Source organism: Meles meles, chromosome 5 (genome assembly GCF_922984935.1).
Source record: "Meles meles chromosome 5, mMelMel3.1 paternal haplotype, whole genome shotgun sequence".
NCBI classification, from domain to species: Eukaryota; Metazoa; Chordata; class Mammalia; order Carnivora; family Mustelidae; genus Meles; species Meles meles.
This window is the reverse complement of record NC_060070.1, coordinates 25,308,337-25,332,280: the sequence shown is the minus strand read 5'-3', so window position 1 is coordinate 25,332,280 and position 23,944 is coordinate 25,308,337. Positions and strand designations below refer to the sequence as shown.

The 23,944-nt window shown below is 42.2% G+C and overlaps 1 protein-coding gene across 2 annotated transcripts in view; it reads right to left on the bottom strand.

The window, feature by feature from the left end:
• Positions 1–23,944, bottom strand: part of PDSS2 (decaprenyl diphosphate synthase subunit 2) — a 254,692-nt gene that overhangs the window by 20,192 nt on the left and 210,556 nt on the right. For both annotated transcript variants that reach the window (XM_046006024.1, XM_046006026.1), the window contains one exon: positions 7,486–7,518. In XM_046006024.1, coding sequence (XP_045861980.1) covers positions 7,486–7,518 — 33 coding nt within the window. The remainder of the gene's footprint in view (positions 1–7,485; positions 7,519–23,944) is intronic.

Genomic DNA, 23,944 nt, shown 5'->3' with positions numbered 1-23,944 from the left:
TCAAATAAATAAATAAGATCTTATTAAAAAAAAGAAAATGGATTTATTTTAAAACATGCTGAAATGTTATCACCTTAATGCCCATATTTATATATATATTTTTTTAAAAAATATTTTTTATTTATTTGACAGAGAGAAATCACAACTAGGCAGAGAGGCAGGCAGAGAGAGAGGAGGAAGCAGGCTCCCTGCGGAGCAGAGAGCCCAATGCAGGGCTCGATCCCAGGACCCTGGGATCATGACCCGAGCCGAAGGCAGAGGCTTAACCCACTGAGCAACCCAGACGCCCCCATATTTATATTTTTAATGCTTTCTTCCAGTCTTTATTAAAATTTTACATAGCTGCACCCATATCATCATGGTATTTGGATTTTCTTCATTAAACACTATGATAAACACCTCATTTGATTGGACCACAAGTCCTTTATGTGAAAAGATGGGAGAAAATGACCATGCTTCTATACGGTGTCTGTTGTTACCACGAAAACAGAAATCCTAAATGTAAAGACAACTTCAGGAGGTTAGAGGAAACGAGAGGTTTAGTACATCCAATGATGCCGTATGGACCACTCTACCAAAGGAGCTAATGTGAAGTCCCAGGGTAGGAGAAGCAGCATCTGCCCAAGAAAGGGGTATGCGGAAGAGAAAACACAGTAACATCTGGTCTCTCAATGTGCCAATGTAAAAATTCTCAGAGCCAGTTAGCTAGGGTTATGAGAGAGAACGAGCAGGCAAAAACCGTCTGCCAAAAAAAAAAAAAAAAAAAAAAAAAAAGGAAAAAAAAAAGTCTGGCTTTGTCAGTAAAGAAAGGACAATAATATTTACAGAAAATTTTCTATACTCAAGCTTCAAAAAAGTAGAATTTTGGACTCAGTCTGCAGAAAACGGTGGAAGCAATTTATGGTTAATAAAAGAAAAAAAAAAGACGAACGGGGGCAAACCTTGGAAAGGAGAACCATGACATGAGAGGAAAGTCTCTTTTTTCTTCTCGAAGGGAAGTGATGATATGCGAGCAAATGCAAATGTCTGCGGACAACCCTGTTTGCTGGTGGGAAGAGAATTTTAATGTGTACCCTATGCAAATGTGTTTTATAATAAAACAGAATGTGCGAGGCCTTCTGAGGGCGGGGAGGGAGGAGAAGAGAGGCTCTGGACACAGAGCCTGAGTGTGGTGGGACACAGCCAGAAGCTCTTGCTTCTCCACAACCCTGAACGGACCCCAGAAGAGAGGGCACGTCCAAACCCCACTCCTTTAAAAATAATCTCTCTCTTACCTTCAACCGAGAACTGGATGCGTAACGAATTAACACCTGCAAGACCTTTCTTTTCCTGGTGCTTAACCTTGAGCAACTCTACGCTTAGAGCGAACCTCAGGAGGAAGACATGAAAAAAGCAACTCTGTCTTCTGTACTGCGTCATGGGGAAAATTGTTAGGAACTGCCCAGGAAGAGACTAGAGAGGAATGTAAAGAAAGCTCCTATAAACCATTTAGAGTCTTTGTGTCAAAATTAGCATGAAGATCAACGAAGCCCCCCCTTCAAGGCTTGGTCCAGGGTCTTGTGAAGGAATGAGCTGGTGGCCGGCAAAGTGCATGACTGAGTCTGGTTTTGACCACCTAGGTACTCTTTATTCCTATCTGGGTATCTGCAGCAATTATTATTATTATTATTTTTAAAGATTTTATATATTTATTTGACAGACAGAGATCACAAGTAGGCAGAGAGGCAGGCAGAGAGAGAGAGGGAAGCAGGCTCCTGGCTGAGCAGAGAGCCCGATGCGGGGGCTCGATCCCAGAATCCTGGGATCATGACCTGAGCCGAAGGCAGAGGCTTTAGCCCACTAAGCCACCCAGGCGCCCCCATCTGCAGCAATTATTAAAAAGAAACTGGGAGAGAAGTCTGCATCTCTAGGCTGGAGAGATTTAAGCAGCCATTTTGGAAGTGTTAAAAAATTAAAATTGTAGAAAGCCGAACCATAGGTGCCATGTTTTGCCTGAAGTGGTAAAAATACCATCTGCCTCAGTCTTTTAGCAGCAGGCTTGTTTCGAGGAGCAGTAGGGCTGAACTGCAGGCATACGCTCAGCTCCAGCTGGGGAAAATACACAGACGTTTGTAGATGTTTTTCTAAGCAAGAGGAGTCAACATATTCGTTTTCCTTCCGACATATATATGTTACCATAGCAAACCAAGCGTGAGTGGGGTCCGAGAAGCTTCTCCACCAGTCCCAACAAGCACCCATGAATTCTTAACAGTTCAATAGGTGGCACTCTTTCCTCTAGCTCCGCACTGAATCGGCCGAGCTTGACCGTGGGGCTGGACGCCCGGGGAGCATGGAATGGAATCTGAGATACACCCCCCCGGGGGCTGCAGACCCATCGCGGTAATTAAGATCCCCATCGCATTGTGCATATGAGCTCAAGTGTTAGCACCAGCTTTCTGGGTCATACTCACTTCGGATAATTATATTCTGTCTTCTAGAACTTCCTCAGTTTTAACTAGGGAAGGAAGACGTTGCTCGTTGTTCTATTTTAGCAGCTACCATGTGGAATTGCCCTACAGTGACACAGCCGCCCCATCCTTGCCTGGACTCCAGGTGGATGAGTTTCCACGATAGGTAGAGTTCGCCCATGAGTGTGTTAACCACCTGATAGAGGGGGGCGAGATGTAATGAATGAATAGTTGTCGAGCACTTTGGTATCTTAAGATGAAAGGCACCATGCGGGTGTAAAGCATTCATCTCCACACTCTATCGCACCAGGCACTCAATTAAAAAGTAATTCCATTTCTTATCTGAGTGACTGAGTACAGACCACAGTTTTGCGGAAAGCGACAGTCTCAAGATTCTGCCAAAAATGCTTTGGAAACGACCACGTTTTCTCTCTCTCCCTTGACCTCCTCGCCCTGCTAAGACCCACAGAATTGGAGAGATGGCAGGTGAGGCCGCAGAGCACACGGCCAAAATAATTTTCCATGGTCCTCGAAATCGGATTTTTCAGATAAAATTTGGTTTTGGGGTAAATACCACTTGGAAGTAACAAAATTTCCAGCCATGAATACACTTCATGATGATCTCCAGGATTGGCTGCTGAGTTTTCCAGATGTAGTTTTTACAGATAACCCCACAAAGGCAGTCCTGAGCTGCTAAGCACGGGGCCTCCATCGGTCATCATGAGCACGTGATCATGCCAAACAGAGAACAGACCTGGGGTCATGATACATATTACTACGGGCTCACAGTCCCGTACACGGAGACAGTATCATAAACTGCACCCTGCAGGCACCTCCCCCACACGTGGAAGGGAACGATATAATCTCTCTTTTTCCCCATGTTACATAGGTGTAGGTCTGTGTAAGGATGATAAATCTAGATTAATTGCCTAGATCAGGACACGGCCTTTAAGTGTCAGAACTGTGCCCCATATTCCAGAGGGCTGGGTTCTGTTTACCGGCATGAGAAATATTGTCACTAGGCACTTTGGAAGGCAACCTTAGGGCTACTGACCGTTGAGATGGACTGTGTTATACAGTCAGTGTACTCTTAAAATAGTTCATTGAAGTCTACAATACTCCATTCCAGACCTCCCAGAACCGTCTGCCCTTCTAGAAAAACACTAACGCAACTCACGTGCATGCATTCGCCAAGCCCTCCTGCATAGAAGCCTATGCTGGGTGCAGATGATGTGACCATCAATTAGGCCCTGCCTTTAGAGCTCTGTTGTTTCGGTGAAAGAGAAAAAGCAGAAACAATCAACTCAATGAAAATGATAATTTTAGATGACTATAAATGTTAAGAAAAAATAGAGAAAGGGGGGTGGCTACTCTATTATTATTTTTTAAAGATTATTTATTTAAGACAGAGAGAGCAAGAAAGTGCACACGGAGTGAGTGAGAACACGAGCTGGGAGGAGAGGCAGAAGGAGAAGCAGACTCACCACTAAACAGGGAGCCCAATGTGGGACTCGATCCCAGGACCCTGAGATCATGACTGGAGCCAAAGGCAGATGCTTAACCTCCATCTCAGCTAAGATGGAGTCACTCAGGTGCCCCTGGGGAGTGGCTACTTTAGATAGGGAGTTCTGGGGGTGCCTGGGTGGCTCAGTGGGTTAAAGCCTCTGCCTTCGGCTCAGGTCATGATCCCAGGGTCCTGGGATTGAACTCCGCAACGGGCTCTCTGCTCGGCAGGGAGCCTGCTTCCCCCTCTCTCTCTGCCTACTTGTGATCTCTGTCTGCCAAATAAATAAATAAAATCTTAAAAAAAAATAGGGAGGTCTGAGTTGAGGAAGCATGTGATGGCAAGGCCCACATCGGTCTTGCTCATGGTGCACAGCGCCTGGCACATATTAACGGTCCAATGCATAGTGGCTGGGTGGACAAAGTGGAAAAGGGAATGAATCTGGACCTCAGGTCTACAAGATAAGAATGCCCACCCCCCTTCCGCCCCACCAAGAAGAAGGTCTCCTCTCAAATTTGGAATGGGCCCCAAGAACTGACTAGCACTTATCTCAACCGCTTGCTTTCTATGAAGGAAACCAAAGGAAGACCAGAGAGGTTAAGTGATTATCAAATTTTGCAGTGAGTTGGTGGCTGAGCCTCTGCTTGGCCCAGGGGTGTTTTCTATCTGTGCATCATAGTTTTTCCTTTCTCTTAACCTCTTCAATTGTCAGGTGCCTCTGCAATAAAAAATCCTACAGGAGTTCTCTGAGTGATGAATAAACATCAATTATCAACACTCTATTGTCAAATTGTGCTGACTTCCTGACTTTTTTGGTTACCTTTCTTTTACTGTCACAGAAAAATCTTAGTCTTTATCTCTAAGATAGTATATTATAGTCTTCCCAAATTTTTTTTTAAGATTTTATTTATTTATTTGATAGAGACAGACACAGCGAGAGAGGGAACACAAGCAGGGGGAGTGGGAGAGGGAGAAGCGGGCTGCCTGCTGACCAGGGAGCCTGATGTGGGGCTCGATCCCAGGACCCTGGGATCGTGACCTGAGTGGAAGGCAGACGCTTTACTGTTTGAGCCACCAGGGCGCCTCCCCCAACAATCTTTTTAACCCTGTTGATATCCATGATGTTTATCAAAAGCATCCTTCCTCTCCGAGATAAAAGAACCCTATACCATATTTTCTCCTGAAACTAACTTCATGCATCTTCTCTTTCCTTACTCTTCTATTTTCTACATTCATCCGTTCCCTCCATGCCTTCCTCCCTCATTCAGTCACTCACTGTTTACCATGTGCCAAACACTAGGCTAACCAGCAAGTATACAAAGCCAAATAAGACACTATCCCTGCCCTCAGAGAGCTCATAGTGTGTGGTCTGTCCCACAAATGGGGCATCATAATATCAGAGTAAGTACGATGCCTGAGAGATGCATGATGTATTAAAGAATGAAGGAAAGCACTTAATCCAGCCTGGGGAACCAGGGAGGACTACCTATAGGAGATGATCCTAACTGAAGCCTTACATAAAGAACCGGCGTAGCTGATAAAGGGGGGAGGGCATTTTAAGCAGAGGGGACAGCTTGAGTCAAGGCGTAGAAAACAGAAACAGTATGTTTTGTGTGATCTGGTGCTGCTGGAGAGTCCTTCTAGGGGGTGAAATCATCTGACAAGCTTTGAATTTGCATTATAAACGACATGAGCCAATGACAGGTTTCCAGCAGGAGCATGAAACTGTCAGGTGTATGATTTAGATAGACATTCCAGCTAGTAATGGACTTGTGGTGACAAAGTCACGAAGACCAGTCAGTAGGCTTTCTAGTCAGAAACTCAACATAAATAATGGAAGACAGATCGGGGGGGGGGGGGGTTGATTTAAGAAAACGTAGGATACCAAAATGGCGTGACTTGGTAAAGAACCTGGGGGTGAGGCAGTAGGAGCTGTCAAGGGCATTTCTAAGATTATCACAGGGTTGACTGGTGGGATGACAGGGCCAACATCAGGAGAGAGAATAAGTTAAAAGGCCAAGAGATACAACATGAGTGGACACTGATGTAAACCATGGACTTCGGGTACTGACGACATGTTGATGTAGCTTCTCTAACAAATATGTCACTGTCCTGCAGATTACTGATAGTGGGGGAGGCCATGTGCGTGCAGGGTCAGGGGATATGGTAACTCTTGATCCTTTCTGCCTGATTTTGCTGTGAACCTAAAGCTTCTCTAAAAATAAGGTCTTTTTAGGACTGCCTGACTGGCTCAGTTACAATCGCATGCAACTTTTGATCTTGAGGTCATGAGTTTGAACCCCACACTGGGTGTAGAGGTTACTTAAATAAATAAAACTTAAAAAAAAGACCAGAGATGTCATGCAAGATGGTGAGTTCACTTTAAGATGCCTGTGGGAGACCCAGGAGGATATGTCTACGGCCCGAGTTCGGGTGCGTTAAGGCTCAAGTAGACATCTAAAAAGAGTGATGCGTATGGAGGCTCTCAGTTTAGAGGTGCTCTTATCTAGTTTTTCAGAAAGGAAGCAAAAGTTTGTGAGACAGAGAGAAGGAGGGACTGCATCTCAGTCAAGGAAAAGAGAGCAAAGGCCCGGAGCCATGGGCGGACACCCCGTGGGTGGTAAGGAGAGCACGAGGTTCCGAATCAGCCCCCAGAGATCACGGCGGGTTTCAGCTGTCCCACTGCGAGCAGAGCCCTTACAGCTCGTATTTCTTCCTCCTTGTCTTTGAGTGCAGGTGTGCTCACACCCGGGAGACTCCTGATCGCTGCATAGACCAGACGGTCAGCACCAGATGGCCAAGCAGCTGTACGTGTCCCACGCACCCGCTACATGTTCCATTTGTCCCTGGGGGGACACAGAACATGACCCAAGTGTGTCCAGAGGCTTGCACTGGCGCACTGCCATCTGAACCCCCACGGAAGTTTTTAAACAAGGCTGTGTGTCGGAACGATCTGCGGAGCCTTTTTTCAAATACTTCCTCCCTGCCCCTGCCTTGCTCTCTCCACCAGGGGATTTGGATCTTGGTGAACAAGGGTGTGATCCTGCACTTAGCCATGTGTTTTCAAAAGCTCCAGAAACGATGTGAAAACTACTACCTTTGGGAGTCTAAGTTGGCTCTGTGTGGTCCTTCTCACGTATTACCTAATGGCGCTAAAAAGCCAAAGGCATCTTTCTAGCAATGGTGAGTGATCTTCTCCACTTTGTTTTTCCTCACTGCACTTGCCAGAACATGACTGTATATGATGTCTCCATTTAGTTGTTTATTAGTTGTCTATCTCCCACACCGGACTGTAAATGTCCCAAAAGAAAACACTTCATCTGGCTTACTGTTGTAGTCTCGATACCACCAGTGTCTAGGATGAAGTAGGCACGGGGTAAGGACACTTACATGTTCTGCAGACGCTTGTTACTTAACACAGAACGTCCCTCAACTTTGAAAGGGATGATTCTCTTCTGACCTTTCAAATATAAACAGAACCACACACCAGACTGGAATGCATGAAACTGTACAGTATGTGTAGAATCTACTTACCTTAGCATAGTCTAATCTTCCTTTCTCTTGAGCCTAAAGTAGAAAGAGGGCGAAATTAATTTGTTAGTTCTTTAAAAATTATTTAGTGTTTCTATAACTTGTACTTCTCCAAGAATAAAGGTTGACACTCTTTCCCTTGGTCCCCTACCATGTATCTCTTTATACAGCTACATAGTTGTACCTCTACACAACTACACATAAAACACTTCTAGACACACTGAAAAGCTGAAAGAACAGGAGGGGAAGCACACGTATGTACTCTATGTAGACGCGGCAGCAGACCCTTCAGCCCGCCACACTTCAGCACACATCTTGTAAGCACAGAACGTCTCAGACATGACCACATGACTGTTACCGAATGTTAAAAACTAACAATAATTCCGTATTATCTGACGTACAATCCATATTCAAATTTCTCCTATTGTCCGAAGAGTATCTTTTATAGCTTCCCCTCCCCAACCAGGATTAATCAAGATTCACACACTGCACACAGTTTTTGTATCTCAGAGGTTAGTCTTTTTTTTTTTTTTAATTTTTAAAAAAGATTTTATTTATTTATTTGACAGAGAGTACAAGTAGGCAGAGCAGCAGGCAGAGGGAGAGGGGGAAGCAGACTGCCCGCTGAGCAGGGAGCCTGACACGGGGCTTGATCCCAAGACCCTGGCCTGGGATCATGACCCGAGCCAAAGGCAGCCGCTTACCTGACTGAGCCACCCAGGCACCCCTCAGAGGTTAGTCTTTTAAACCTAGACTAGACCCTTCTCATTTTTCAAGAAATAAAAATAAAAACTATTACTTTTTCATGAAAATCATTGACTTCTTAAATTTTTATTTTATTCTTATTTTTTGAAGATTTTTATTTATTTATTTGACACAGAGAGAGACAGTGAAAGCAGGAACACAGGCAGGGGGAGTGGGAGAGGGAGAAGCAGACTCCCTGCTGAGCAGGGAGCCAGATGCGGGGCTTGATCCCAGGATCCCGGGATCATGACCTGAGCCAAAGGTAGACCCTTAACCACTGAGCCACCCAGGCGCCCCTTGATTTTATTTTTAAGTAATGTCTACACCCAATGTGGGGCTCAGACCCGCAATGCCGAGATCAAGAGCCGCATGCTCCACGGGCTGAGTCAGCAGGCACTCTGAAAATCTGACTTTTTGATTTGCCGTCTTATTTTTTCACTGTCATTTCACTTGTCCCTGTGTTGCTAGCAAACTGAAAGCTAGGGCCAAAAAAGCTTGTTTACATGTTTCTGCCATGAGTACTTTATACAAAATATTACATACTTAATACTGTATCAATTCAGGAGGCACAAAATGTTAGGCGGTCCCACTCTTAGTAAAGCTATGAATTTGATCACTTGGTTAAGGTGGTGACCATCAGATGGTTCCCCTGTCACAACAGGTTTCCTCCTGCATGAACATAAGTAATCTGTGGGGCCAGTGTGTCCTCCACTGCCTCTGGCATAATTTTTATTATGTTGTATTATGTTGAAAGACCCCCACCTCCACCCCCTAGCCACCCAGAGATTAGAGAGAAGAAAGGTCAAATTGAAAATGACATACTAGGGGTGCCTGGGTGGCTCAGTTAGTTAGTCATTGGACTCTTCATTTCGGCTCAGGTCATGATCTCGGGGCTGGGAGGTCGTGCAAGGCCCCCATTGGCCTCCATGCTCAGCACAGAGTGTGCCTGGGATTCTCTCTCTCCTTCTGCCTGCCTCCCACTCCCTCTCACTATCTCTCTCTCTAAAATAAAATAAATCTTTTTTTTTTTAAAGATTTTATTTATTTATTTGACAGAGAGAGACACAGCAAGAGAGGGAATAAAAGCAGGGCGAGTGGGAGAGGGAGAAGCTGGCTTCTTGCTGAGCAGGGAGCCCGATGTGGGGTTTGATCCCAGGACCCTGGGATCATGACCCGAGCCAAAGGCAGATGCTCAACAACTGAGCCATCCTGGTGCCCCCTAAAATACATCTTAAAAAAAAAAAAAAGACATTCTATATGGGGTCAGACTTTATTTAAAAATATTTTAGTTATTTAAAATTAAGGGGCGCCTGGGTGGTTCAGTGGGTTAAGCCTCTGCCTTTGGCTCAGGTCATGATCCCAGGGTCCTGGGATCAAGCCCCACATCGGGCTCTCTGCTCAGCAGGGACGCTGCTTCCTCCTCTCTCTGTCTACTTGTGATCTCTGTCTGTCAAATAAGAAAGTCTTTAAAAAAAAAATTTAAAATTAACACATACACTCAAATGTATTATGTAAATTTCCTAACATAACAGAGACAATCAATGTATTAATCTTCGTTGATCTGTCAGCTCATTTTTGTAGACTTCAGAATAAAACTCCTGCTGCCTCAGAGTAAGGACTGTTCGATTTGCAAACAGGTTAGGTCTTGAGACCATTTTGTTCCTAAGTCAAGTTACTACTTGAGAGAAAATATTTTATATAACACTCGTCCTGACTCTTCTTGCTTCTTTAGAATCCTTTAAAAAAATTTATACAAAGACGCCTGCGTCTTCTTTCTTATTTCCTTTAATAAGTAACTTAGAAGACACTGCTCAGGTGCTAGCCACTGGCACCAACACAGACCACTCTAAGTTAAAATGGTGACTTGAATGTTTTCTGTGAAACAAAAGTTTTCTGCAACCAATGTATTATAATGAAGAACTTAGGGTTTTCAATCTGCTCTTCAAATTATTTAGGGATCTAGATTCTCAGTGAACCAGGAAGAGTTTGAACTTAGTCCTGCGATGCATTATACCACAAGGAACAGGAGTCAGTTCTTGGAGAACTGTGAAAACTAGGCTTATTCTTCCTTCTGCTCAGATATTTTGTATTTACTTGTTTGTGTGTCTGTGGACATCTTTTTTCCAGAATAGCTTTGTCTACATTCAAAATCCCTCTTTCTCCACTCTAATACCCACAGCTCGTTAGGGAGCCTTCAGCACGTCTATTCAGCGCACTCATGACTTAGCTACTAAACTTTGTTAGTGCGTGAGTATGAACAGGCTTTGATCCAAGGAATAATCCATGGCTTGTGACCAAAATTTTAGCAAAAGCATTTCACAATTTGCTTAGTCTTTAAGTTCTCAAACTCCCAGCTGTCTCTTGCACTCATTTTAGGTTAAGAGATACCTGACATTGAGGCTGATCCTGTGGTCACAAGCTTTCCACCTTTTTAATTGTTCATCCCTTCCTTTGTCTCTTGCTGGTTACTATGAATTCCTCCACCACAGCATTTTTCAAAGGATGCACGAACAGGGAGCTCCACAGAATTAAATGTTCCTACTGTCTAACAACTCATTCCCACAACAAATTGGCCATTTCCTCACTACTTTCAATTTTGTTCCCGTTCTAACCAGCTTAACATTCTGCATCTTTCAACATCCTTATCTTTCAATGTTTAACGCAACAGGTATGTTAAAAGTGTTGAAAGTGGTCTTTATTGAAGGCTAGGAAGTGGAGGAGCTTTTGTATCTTAAGGCTGTTAGGTAAGGAGAGAGGGAGAAACCACGTAATTTACAATGACTTCGGGTGGACTTCTCCTTTTGGAGGTATGAGGTCCGCCTTCCAATTTGTCTCATAACACCAAAACCAAAACCAAAACCCAAAACCCAAACCAAAACCAACAGCTGTTCCTTCAGGTGGGAAGAATGAAGGTAACGCTATTCATAGATGAGAACCCTAGAGTGGTCCTATCAGAAATTTCTGTAAAACCATTGTTTCCCTACTTGGATTAAAAACGAATTATCTTAGAGAATTCTGTTACTTTGAGGTACTTGTGCTTTATCAATCACAAGCTATTTTCAAACTCTCTCATTTTATTTTGCATAGCTAGCTTTGCTACCAACCCCTCACCCAGTAGAGATACACTTTGTTGGAGACGGCAGCGGAGAAACACCATGTATATAATCCACATCTGTTCAATATCAGCTCTTAAATGTTTTGAAAGCTGAGAGATTAGAAGCCTACATAAAACGACAGCACGATTACGGCAGCCATTACAACCTGAACAGACTTGAGCTGTTGATACGCAACTCCCCGGAACGTCCTTTTCATTTTATCACAACAAACATCCCGTTCTGTGAAATCATTTCATCCTTGACTGCCTTAGCTTGTACATAAAAGTATGAGTTATTTTATAAAACAAAGATGATAAAGATTTAAGTCTTTTTGGTAGAGAATATATATGTATTTCCAACCATGTGTGTTAATATCTACATAGGTCATATACATACCTAAGAGTATACATATTTCGACACAAAATTTTTTTCACTGAAGGCTTTCAGAGCTTATAAAAATAGAGCACTTGAGAAACCAACGGCAATGGTGATTTAATCCCCTCTATAAATACTAATAATATTTGTCATTAAATAGTATCTATTCTATTTTTTTTTTTATAAAGCAGTTAATTTGGGAGGGGCCATACTTTCTCTTTGACCAGACAATCGCTCATTCACTAAATTCACCAGGCATCTCCTACGTGTCGGGTACCGCTTAGGCAATGGAGACGCAGCCATGAACAGAACGGATCAAAATCTCTGCCCTCACAGAGCTTATACTCTAGGGGCTGCACAGGCTTCACATACAATCTCTCTCTAGGGCTTAGGCTCTTTGAGAAGAGACAACTTTCTCTCCTGCTTACAAATGCATTCCATGTGTAGATAGGGACTAGGGTCGAGCACATGGCCAATAACATCTGGTAAATGAATGCGTAGATGGATAAGTGCTTTTTCTTTATATATGTTGGTTATGTCCTATCTATTCAGGAAACTTACAAAGCAAAGTTCATTATACTCACTCCTAGTTCTAGGAAAGTGGGGTGTCTAAGGATGTAGTTAATGTGGAAGCATTAGCTGATATTTAACAAATCATTTTCACCTGTCTTGAACAATACCCTATGTTCACTTTACTGCTGAGCTGCTGTTTATAAGTGCCCTAAGGAGGGAAATCTATGGACTATAAATTCAAAGAATTCACTAAAATCAAACAACAAAAGGATAGAACAGAGAAGACTGATCTAGTAGCCTTCTCATAGAAATAGTGGTTTAGTGTAATTCAGTGCCTCAACCTTGAAAGCAGTGTGTTGAAGCCGAAAGAGCCTAGAACAGATACCTCGAGACATTTCAAGAGCCACACCTCAAAGCTTAGGGTGCTAAGAACGCCCTGTCTATGGAGGAAAGCAAGTGGCTAATATCTTGCCAGTGACCACTCCAAAAAGCACTGTGCCCTCCTGGCAAGATGTGATATGCTGCGTGTAAGCAACTATGGTTTCTAGCCCATAATACGTTAATACCTCCAACAATTGAAAATTTTTTCTGTGCATTTTCATCTTCATTTTCTTCTCTGTAAAATAAGAGTGTTGAACTAGACGCCATGTTCCCAAATGTTGGGCTCTCATAAATGCTGGACTGGCTATCGGAATCACCTGGGTGGTTTGTTCAAAACGCAGAGCCTCCGTACCCTCGCCCTGAGTTCCTCACTCATTTGAAGATGACTGGTCTGGACCATTGTCTAACGTCCTTCTCAATTTATTCTTCCGTATGCATCAGTGTTTACTTCAAAGGCTAAATGAGAACAACTATATAAACTCCTTAAGTCTCAAGGAGAATGGAGTGCTATAACTTTCCCCTCTTTTTCTGACATCTGCCACTTATCATGTATATTTCTAGCAGAGCAAGATATTATTAAAATAACTTTCTCACTGGGGCCCAAAATAGGCTGATATAAAATAAATCCAGACTGTATTTCAACAGCCAGCAGTCCTGAACCTCTTCCTGCCACACTGCTCGTCTCCAGAAGCCACTGTAAATTCTCCTGTACACGACAATTCCCTGCGGGCTTCATTACTAGGGTCTTTAAAAGGGATTCAGTCATCTTTTTGCCTCCTGTAGGTGTGCTTCTTGTCAATCCAGGTCAGGAGAAAAGAAAGTAATTTTTCCCAGTCTTTAGCAGTTCACAGAGAATGTGTGGTTTGAACCTTGTTTTATCTTAAAAAAAAAAAAAAGTGAAAATAGACAAGATAGTGTGCCAGTGCTCATGACACCAGAGGCCTCCTCAGACAGCTATAGTGAGCACTGTAAAACAATATTCTGTACGAGAGAGAGAGAGAAAAAAAAAAGCCAGCATTCTGAGTGAGAGGATGCACAGAGGGATTAATTCCAAAGGTTTATACACCCGTCTCTGCAGACCAAAGGCAGACAGATTCCTTGTTGTTAAGTAATGGATGTACATTGTGGTCTTTTACTTTAAGAAACAAATGCTTTCTTATAAGTCAAGTAACAAAGAAGGATTGGATGACATAAATGAACTGTTTCCAATTTTCAACTACTGCTAGCTGGACTTGAAGGCTGGAGATGGAGAAACCTTTTTCTGAAAGTAGAAAGCTAATATTCCACAGCAGGGAGTCCAGAAATTGCTAGAGACTCATCATCTCCACTTATCACGTTATTCTTCCCAAATGCTAGCAGCTATATTTGGGAATAACAGTCGTTTTAAAAGAGATTCTCTTTTTAACATTTTAAGGAAAGGGGCGCCTGGGTGGCTCAGTTGTTAAGCATCTGCCTTCGGCTCAGATCATGATCCCAGGGGCCTGGGATCCAGCCCCGCATTGGGCTCCCTGCTTGGTGGGAAGCCAGCTTCTCCCTCTCCCACTCGCCCTGCTCTCATTCCCTCTCTTGCTGCGTCTCTCTCTGTCAAATAAAGAAACAAAATCTTAAAAATAAATAAGTAAATAAAATTTTAAGGAAAACTACCTTTCGCCTCAAACTTTTTTTTTCCTCCTCAAATTTTTTAGTGGAGACAACATCACGAACGCCCATTTGCTCTCCACCTACATGACTCAATTGCTAATATTGTGTCATCTTTGCTTTTTCTTTGGATGATCATTTGCTATCTGACAGTAAGTTGTAGACATCATGATGGCTCATCCCTGAATACTCCAGCATTTATCTCCAAGAACAATGATGTTCTCCTACATAACTACACTCATTATCATATCCAACAAGTTAAACACTTCCTATAATGTCTAAGAAGTCTATACTCAAATGTTTCCAATTCAGCCAATAGTGTCGTTCAGAGCTGTTTTTAACCCGATCCAAGGTCAAGTTAGAAATCATATATTCTTTTTGGATGTCACGGCTTTTAAATCTCTTCTAATCTACAAGAGTCCCTACACCACACCCTTTAAGTTGCTCATAATACCAGCATCTTTTAAGAGTCCAGGTCAACTGCCTTAAAGAATGTCCCTTACCCTGGATTTGTCCAATTGTTTTTTCGTGGTCAGATTAAATGAAAACTTTTTTTTTTTTTTTTTGGCAAGATAACTACATACATGATGCCGTATACTTCTCCATTACATCAGGAGTCATACAATATGTTTGTCTCATTATTGGTGAAACGAAGTTTGTTCACTGCTTCTCTTTGCATTTAATAAGTAATCTGTGAGATGCTTTGAGTCCATGTGAGTATTTGGTTCTCTTCTAAGCATTCATCCAATTGTCTTAACCTATTATCCATTAATAATCCTTGTTTGAATAAAAGATGACTTTGGTGACTGCAAAAACAATGATACTTGAGAGGTCTTTTGCAGGAATATCATTGGCTCGTTTAGAGAAGACAGGTCTTACTGGAAAGAAATTCTCTGTGGTTCTGTATTGGTAGGAAGAGGTGGAGTTTAGTGTTATACATGAATGAAAAGGTTTATCGGGGAACAGAGGAAGGGAGGAAGGGGAGGACCTCCATTCTCATCCTAGAATGGTTTGGGTAGAGTGTATGAGGATTTAGAAAGCTTATAAATCAGGGGCGCCTGGGTGGTTCAGTTGGTTAAACGTCTGCCTTCAGCTCAGGTCATGATCCAGGGTCCTGGGATGGAGCCCCGCATCAGACTCCCTGCTCAGTGGGGAGTCTGCTTCTCCCTCTCCCTCCACCCCTTTCCCAGCTTATGCTCTCTCTCTCAAATAAATAAAATCTTTAAAAAAAAAAAAAAAGAAAGAAAGAAAGCTTACAAATCAGAATCTATTAGATTTGCTAGTCCCAAAGTTTAAGCAGTTGAATTTTGGTTTGGCAGGAGAAGCAGACCTTATACCAACCCAGCTTTCCAGTTACAAAGTGGGAAAGGTATCAGAATAGAAAGGAAGAGGGCAGGCTTCTTTGTGATCCTGATCATTCTTGCCTATTGTAAGATAGCACAGAAGGCATCTGCAAGAAGTCAATACCATTTAGAACTGGACTTCTATGTTACCTTCTCTTTTACCTGGGAAAGCTAATCTTTGGAGGGAAATGTGAATGTTTTTTGTATTCTCCTTCTTGGGCTACCTGGGAAAAGAGGAAGCAACAGACGGGTGCACAGAGGTCATGGTGTCCAGTTAAAAAAAAAGAGGAGGGTAGGGGTGGCTGGGTGGCTCAGTCATAAGCAACCAACTCTTGATTTTGGCTCAGGTCATGACCTCATGGTTGTGGGATTGAGCCCTGACTTGAGCTCCGTGCTCAGTGTGGAGTCTGCTTGAGATTCTCTCTCCCTTTCTCTCTGCCCCTCTCCTCGTTCACACACTTTCTTGCTCTCAAAATAAGTAAATAAAACCTTTAAAACATAAAAAAAAATTAAAGAAAGAGGAAGGACTTGCATTATCTACATAATATATTTTTCTTTATTCAGAAATCTTGTCATCCCTTTGCAAAACCTTTTTTCTTGCTATGCTTTCTTGGAATCTGGAAGTCACGAAATTTAAAATTTCAAACACAGACAAAATCTACCCACACTGCAGAAAGGCCAAGAGCAAGAAAATCACGCTGAACATGGAACTGAGTTGTTTCCTCCAGTGGCCAGGTTCCAGTGTGATGGACACCAACTTTGAGGGTGCACTTCAAGCTCACAATGTCAAAAACCAAATTTATGGGGTGCCTGGGTCGCTCAGTGGGTTAAAGCCTCTGCCTTCAGTTCAGGTCATGATCCCAGGGTCCCGGGATAGAGTCCTGCATCCAGCTCTCTGCTCAGAAGGGAGCCTGCTACCTCCCCTCTCTCTCTCTCTCTCTCTGCCTGCCTCTCTGCCTACTTATGATCTCTGTCTGTCAAAAAAATAAATAAAATCTTTAAAAAAAACCAACCCAAGTTTATACCAGTTTTTCCACTTAACTTTTCTATTTTTATTAATGGTATGATTGTTCCTGTAATCTAAGTTTAAAATCCTGGCTTTGGCCTCTGACTGCCCTCCCTAGTACACACCTTCCGGCTTCTGCCTACCATACCAATTTTCAGGCCTTGTACATTTTCTCCCCTGAAATGCGCTTATTTCTCCCCCAACCCCCAAGATTTTGAGTAATCTCTATACCCAAGGCGGGGCTTGAACTCACAACCCCAGACCAAGAGTCACATGCTCTACCAACTGAGCCAGCCAAGTGCCCCTCTCTGAAGTGAGTTTTACACTTAACCTCCTTTTTGTTGCCAACACTCTGATCAGTACTTTTCTCCTGAACTTATCAACAGGTTCCCCAAAGCTTCCTAATCTATCTCCTTCTCTCTACTATTTCCTTTTTCCTTTCATCCCATAGAACATAGTAAAAAACATCTCCCTAAAACACATTTCACCTAGTTCAGGAACTTTCAGTGTCTGCTCCCTGACCTGAATCAAGTTCATTTTCTGCAAGCAAACATCCACAGTCTTACTATTTTAAAGAGTATAATTCAGGGGGCACTGAGTACATTCAGAATGTTGTGCAACCATCCCCACTATCTAGTTCCAGAGCATTTTTGTCGTGTTGAAGCACATATCAATACTTCGCTCCTTTTAACGGCTGGGTAATATTCCATTGTATGGACATACTATATATTTGTTTATCCATTCATCATTTGATGGATGTTGAGTTGTTTCCACTTCTTGGCTATTGTAAAAATTGCACATCTCGACATTCATGTACATGTTTGTTTGAACCAAAGTCTTTAAACATAGGCATTATGTATTATTTCAGAGCAATTCTTTGCCTCTCCCTATACTGCCCTATATTTTTTCCACATTCAATCCAAACGATAATACTTGTATTTCTTTGAATACAGTGCACTTGACCACCTGCATTCCTTTTTCATGACTTCTGTTGGCTAGGAAGCCTCTCATTCCCAGCTTTGCCATTGAGATCTTCTCCTTCAATGACCCCCTCAGAGATCACCAATTTCCCAAATCACTTCTTGATTCACTTTCCTCTGTGCTCTCTAAATGACATCATTACAGTATCCTTTGTATTTGTGTGTTTCTTTTATTCCCCTCTTTAAGAGGCCATAGACAACCTGCAGGCAATTTACTTCTATATTTCCTGTACTTGAGCATTTTGTTTTCTTAAAAGTAACAGAAAACCATAAGAAATATTTTAATTTAGGAGATCTCTAGAGCCATTTCAGTCTTTGTGGTCTCATATACAGTCCCTTCAAAGGCCCATACTGTCCACCCTCTGTGGTAGAGGATGTCAATATTATTCCTTTTGAAACAACTCAATGAGCGCCCGGGTGTCTCAGTCATTAAGCGTCTGCCTTCCGCTCAGGTCATGATCCCAGGATCCTGGGATCAAGCCCCGCATCAGGCTCCCTGCTTGACAGAAAGCCTGCTTTCTCCCTCTCCCACTCTCCCTGCTTGTGTCCCCTCTCTTGCTATGTCTTCTCTCTGTCAAATAAATAAAAAAAAATCTAAAAAAAAAAAAAAAAAGAGGGGCACGTGGGTGGCTCAGTGGGTTAAAGCCTCTGCCTTCGGCTCAGGTCATGATCCCAGGGTGCTGGGATCGAGCCCCGCATCAGGCTCTCCGCTCAGCGAGGAGCCTGTTTCTTCCTCTCTGTCTCTGCCTATCTCTCTGCCTACTTGTGATTTCTGTCTGTCAAATAAATAAAATCTTTTTTTTTTTAAAGATTTTTATTTATTTATTTGCCAGAGATCACAAGTAGGCAGAGAGAGAGGAAGGGAAGCAGGCTACTGCTGAGCAGAGAGCCCGATGCAGGGCTCAATCCCAGGACCCTGGGATCATGACCTGAGCCGAAGGCAGAGGCTTTAACCCACTGAGCCACCCAGGCGCCCCAAATAAATAAAATCTTTTAAAAAAAAAGAAAAGAAAAAAAGAAACAACTCAAAATAACTTAAATAATTAGAAGCATATCAGGTAGCGTTAACGAGGACTCTGCATTTCTCTTTTGTTTTAAGAATATACATTTGTTACGTTCATGTACACCAGCCTTGACTAGCAATCTTTGCTTCAAGTTTTGAATGAGAAATAATAGCCAGATACCTAGGGATGAGTGAGTTACAGCTCAGCACTGGTAAAATGTAGTTCACTTAAGGTAGTTTATGGCCAGTTATGACAGTGTCAGAATGTCACAAGCCTAAGTGACATTTCAGTACTTTTAGAAATAGCCAGGAGAATATAATCATAATTCCTATCTCTTCAGTGACTTATAATGGCCGCAGAAAACTAGAAGGATCATTAAAAATAAAGCTTGCTGACCTGCAGCAGCCCCCGGACTCCCTGAGAGAGTCAGAGCTCTGTGGTTCTCTGAAGGATTCTACTTTCTTTTATTAGGAATCAAAACGGTAACTGAGTAATGACTTCACCTCCCTTGGGTGAATCACCCATTCACTCAGTATTTTTACCTGATCATTATTTTTCAGCAGCGACAAATTTAAATTTTAAATTAAGGTCGAATGTGGTATGGAAACATTGTTCAACAAATATTTTTCAGCTGTTTCAGGTCTGGCCTAGTGCTCTTAACTGACTCTTACAAAAGGGGTGTGTGTGTGTGTTTGTGTGTTTGTGCACGCACGAACACACACGCACCTGCCTGCTAACGGGTGTGATGGAAGACAGCTATCTAAGCTACCTAATCTTGAGACTTAGGGAGTTGAGGAGGAGGCAGCAGGGCCTGATATGAAAAATTCCAGAAGTTTCTTCTTCCTGGCTTCACAACGATGTTGAATGGGCATTAAGGGTATGTGATCTCGTCTTCCCTGCCATGTCTAGTCATTAATTCTCACTCTCTCCAAGCAGGAAATCGAAAGGGTAGATGGGACACAAACCTGTCTGAGTAGAGCAGGGAAGTAATTTTACATGTGATAATAAGAAATCATAGGTGACTTCCATCATTGAGAGCAAGACTTTTCCATTTCTCAGTGTCAAAGATAGTATTAAGCATCTAATAGAGATTAATATTTTTCTTATAATGCACTTCTTACCTAAGAGACCTATTTCTTAGATTTGAGAGCTGAAAGTGACCGCAGAATGACCTAGTTCAACAGCATCATTTTACAGAAAATAATAACAAGGACACGAAAGACTGTGATTAAGGTTATACAGATGCTAGCTGAGTCTTAACATTCTAGTTCTAGGTCTTCCAAAACCTGGTCCTCTCTGGGCCGTTTCTGCTATACCAACTTGACTTTTTCTATTTAACAAAGCAGAGCTGCCATCAACCAGTGTAATTCTGTGAAAACCATATACCATACACACTTTTGTGATGAGTATTAACTGGATGACTATTCCAAGTAAGTCACTATGTCAGCTGCCATAGATAATTCAAAGGTGAATTCATTGTTACCCTTAAGGATCATGAAATAAAATTCAACACCTGGGGAGAAAAGGATCACAAAAATGCAGTGGGGGTAAATATCAGGAAAACCTGGAAAGAGAGTAATAGAGCTAATTTCAGGATTAATAAGCAACCTCCTTGAGATTTAGGATAGAAAGTCCCTCTCGAGTATTATGCTAATTATGTCCCCTAACTGACTAGGGGGCACTCACAGAACAACACTATAATCATTTAGAGCTTTATATAAACAAGCATATTATAATTTAGAAGATAAAAATAAACTCAGGTAAGGAGGCTTTAACCTGAGGAATGTTTCCCCTTGCATGACAAAAACCAACTTCCTAGTTCTTATTTGTTTCAGATGAATGAATCTTCTCTCCACCAGCAATTCCGTTCATGACTTAGACATGGATATATAAGAAGGGCCTGAAGCTAACTGGAGAAAACCACATGGCCTGGTGGGGCTGTGAGATGGACAATAAGTTGCCAGGCTTTCCGGAACGATGAGGATCTAGACAGTATCACAGGGAACCTAGGTTGGTGGGCAGGACATCATCTGCTCACAGACATCGTCTCAGCAGGGTTTACTGACCTCTGGACAAGATCTACTTGGTTTATTTGAGTTACTGCCCAAGGCACTGGCTATTTGGAAAGGATATCCCTCTGAAAAGTTAAAATCAAGTTGGAGACAGTGATTTGGGACTATTTCACCAGCTGTTTAGGAAATCCTGGATTCTCATGTTGTCTACATTTAAGACTTTGTATGCTTGCAAAGAAACCAAAAATTAAATATGTCCCTTTTCTGTGAAGCTTCTTTAAAATTCACATCTCTGAGATATATATATATGATGTATGTATGTATATGTAAATAGCCAAGGGAGAGTTGGTAGCTTCCATTCAACATATTTAGCTGGATCTTTTCAACCAAAATGTAAATCTGCAATGTATTCTAATGTAACCCAATTAGAGCTACTAACACCATCTGTATATATATTTTTGGTTCAGCTGTCAAAAAACACACAAATACACCCCAGTAATACAATATTCAATAGTTGTATATTTCATTGTACTGTACTTCATTTAACCTTTTTTCTATTTTTTTTAAAAGATTTTATTTATTTATTTGAGAGAGAGAAGGAATAGGGCAAGGGGAGGGGCAGAGGGAGAGGGAGAAGCAGACTCCCCAGTGAGCAGGGAGCCTGATGCAGGGCTCGATCCCAGGACTCCAGGATCACCACCTAAGCTGAAGGCAGATGCTTAATCAACTGAGCCACATAGGCGCCCCCTTTTCTCTATTTTTAAATGGGCCAAGTTTTACTTTTTTCCTTTTAGAGTTACTATTTTAGTGCATATTTTAATAGATAAGTGTTTGTTCACATCTGATCTTTTTTGGAGGATAGATTATTAGAAGTAGAATTATAATAGGAAATATACAATTTTAAACTATATGTTTTTAAATAAAAGCAAACACTGTATTTAAAAAGCCAACTTTAGGGGCACCTGGGTGGCTCAATGGGCCAAGTGTCTGCCTTTGGCTCAGGCCATGATCCCAGAGTCCTGGGATCGAGCCCTACATGGGGCTCCCTGCTCAGTGAGGAGTCTGCTTCTCCCTCTGCCCCTCTCCCTGCTCATGCTCTTTCTCCCTCAAATAAATAAATAAAATCTTTTAAAAAAAAAGCCAACTTTAAGACTTCTAACAAAACAACCTAGCACTCTCCAAACCCTATCTGTTCTGTGTCCCTCTGTTTAGCTGTTTCTTTTGCTGTCTACCTTCAAACACTGCTTTTCCTTGATTTTAAATTGCAGACATTATCTATTGATTCTACCATGAAAGAAATAATTACATTTCTTACATGATGAAACATACTCTTTTCGCCTACTCTCCTCCCATTGATTACCCTCTTTGGCTTAAATCGACATTCTGCATTTATATTTTTATGTTGTATAAATATTATTCTCTAAGCCATGTAGAGGATCATGTTGTATTTCCTTTCTTATACATTGAAAATTCTTTCACAACAGCTAATAACTGCTCATCTTCATTCATATATTTAGTGTGGCTGTCTTAAAACCTGGCCCCAAATTCTTTGACATTCTTCCCATTGCCAGGTGAGCCTACAAACTGCTCTTGATCGTGGGTAGGCTTGTAGAGTGTTCGATAAGAGACGATGGGAATGACTGTGTGTGACTTCTGAGGCTGGTCGGAGAAGAAGACGCAGTCTCCACCTGGTTTGCTGGAACATTGGTGTTTGGAGTTCTGAGCTGGCAAGGAAGAAATCCGACTATTCTAAGGCTGCCATGCTGCAAGGAAGCCAAGCTAAATGGAGGAACCACGTGTGAGCACTCTGGCTGGTCAGCAACGTGGTCTTGACATCCCAGCCCAGGTGCTAGCAAGAGCTGAGTCTCCAGATGCCTCCAGCGCCCAGCACTGCTGAGTCACCTCCCCACTCCGGGGCATTCCAGCTGAGGCCCCCGACGTCAGGGGGTAGTCATCTCTGTGTGCTGTCCAAACTCCTGACTCATAAAATTCACGAATGTAATTACATCGTTATTTTAAACAGCAACACTTAGTTTTCTAGGTATCTCCGTATTTGTCTTTAATTCTCAACACGGTGAGCCTGGGTGGCTCAGTAGGTTAATAAGCATCTGCCTTCGGCCCAGGTCATGATCTCGGGGTCCTTGGATTGAGCCCTGCGTTTGGCTCTCTGCTCAGTCAGGGGTCTGCTTCTCCTTCCCCCTTGGCCCCTTCCCCTGCTCGTGCTCTTTCTCTCTCAAATAAATAAAATCTCTCTCTTTTTAAAAAAAGATTTAATTTATTTATTAGAGAGAGAGAGAGAGACAGTGAGAGAGGGAAAATCCTTAATATGGTCAAGCATATTAGTTTCATTGTTTTCCTTAGAAAAATCTCTCCTGGAGATCTCTGTCCTCTTGTTCCATTCTGGACTGGAGGCATCACCATCAGCCTAGGACATGCTTGGATGAGAGACAGAGTGGCATGTCACTTGTTACTTAAAGATGTGAGCTGGGTGGCAAGGCTTCTTGCTAGCTATATGACTGTGTGCAAGTTAATTTCTCTGTGCCTCAGCCTCCTCATTAGTAGAGTGCTTGGCACATAGTAAGTTCTCTTATTGTTGGCGTTATTACTGTTTATTATACTTCTTTTCATGTTGTCCCAGGAATTCGCACTGCCTCCAGCCTATGTCTGGATCCCCTAGTTCCTAGATTCCGTGTCTTTCTCTTTCTTGGTTACTTCCTCATCTTTTTTTTTTTTTTTAAGATTTTACTTATTTATTTGACAGAGAGAGATCACAAGTAAGCAGAGAGGCAGGGAGAGAGGAGGAAGCAGGCTCCCTGCTGAGCAGAGAGCCCAACATGGATCCCACGATCCTGAGATCATGACCTGAGCCGAAGGCAGAGGCTTTAACCCACTGAGCCACCCAGGCGCCCCGGTTACTTTCTCATCTTAATAAAATACATCATTCGAAATACATCTCTTGATAAAAGATGCTTGGGAGGTAAAGTTTTTTGAGACCTTGTATATCTGTTTTGAATTGTCTTTATTTAACAAAACACTTGATAATGTGACGGTCATAAAAGTCTAAGTTGGAAACAATTTTCTCTTTGAATGTTGAAGCTATTAGTCCATTGTCTTGAAGCTTTCAGTGTCACTACTGAGAGGCCTTTCTGATTCTCCATCCTTTGTATGGTAGGTTTTTCTTTTTCTTCCTGGAAGTATTAGGTTCTCTTTTCATCCCCATTGTTGCAAAATGTGATAATGATGTGACTTGGTATGATTCTTTTAAAATTAATTATTTAGGGCACCATTTCAATTTGGAAACTTAAGTCCTTGAATTCTCAGGACTTTTCTTTATAATTTTTTTGTTGTTGTTAATTTTTCTTACCTCCATT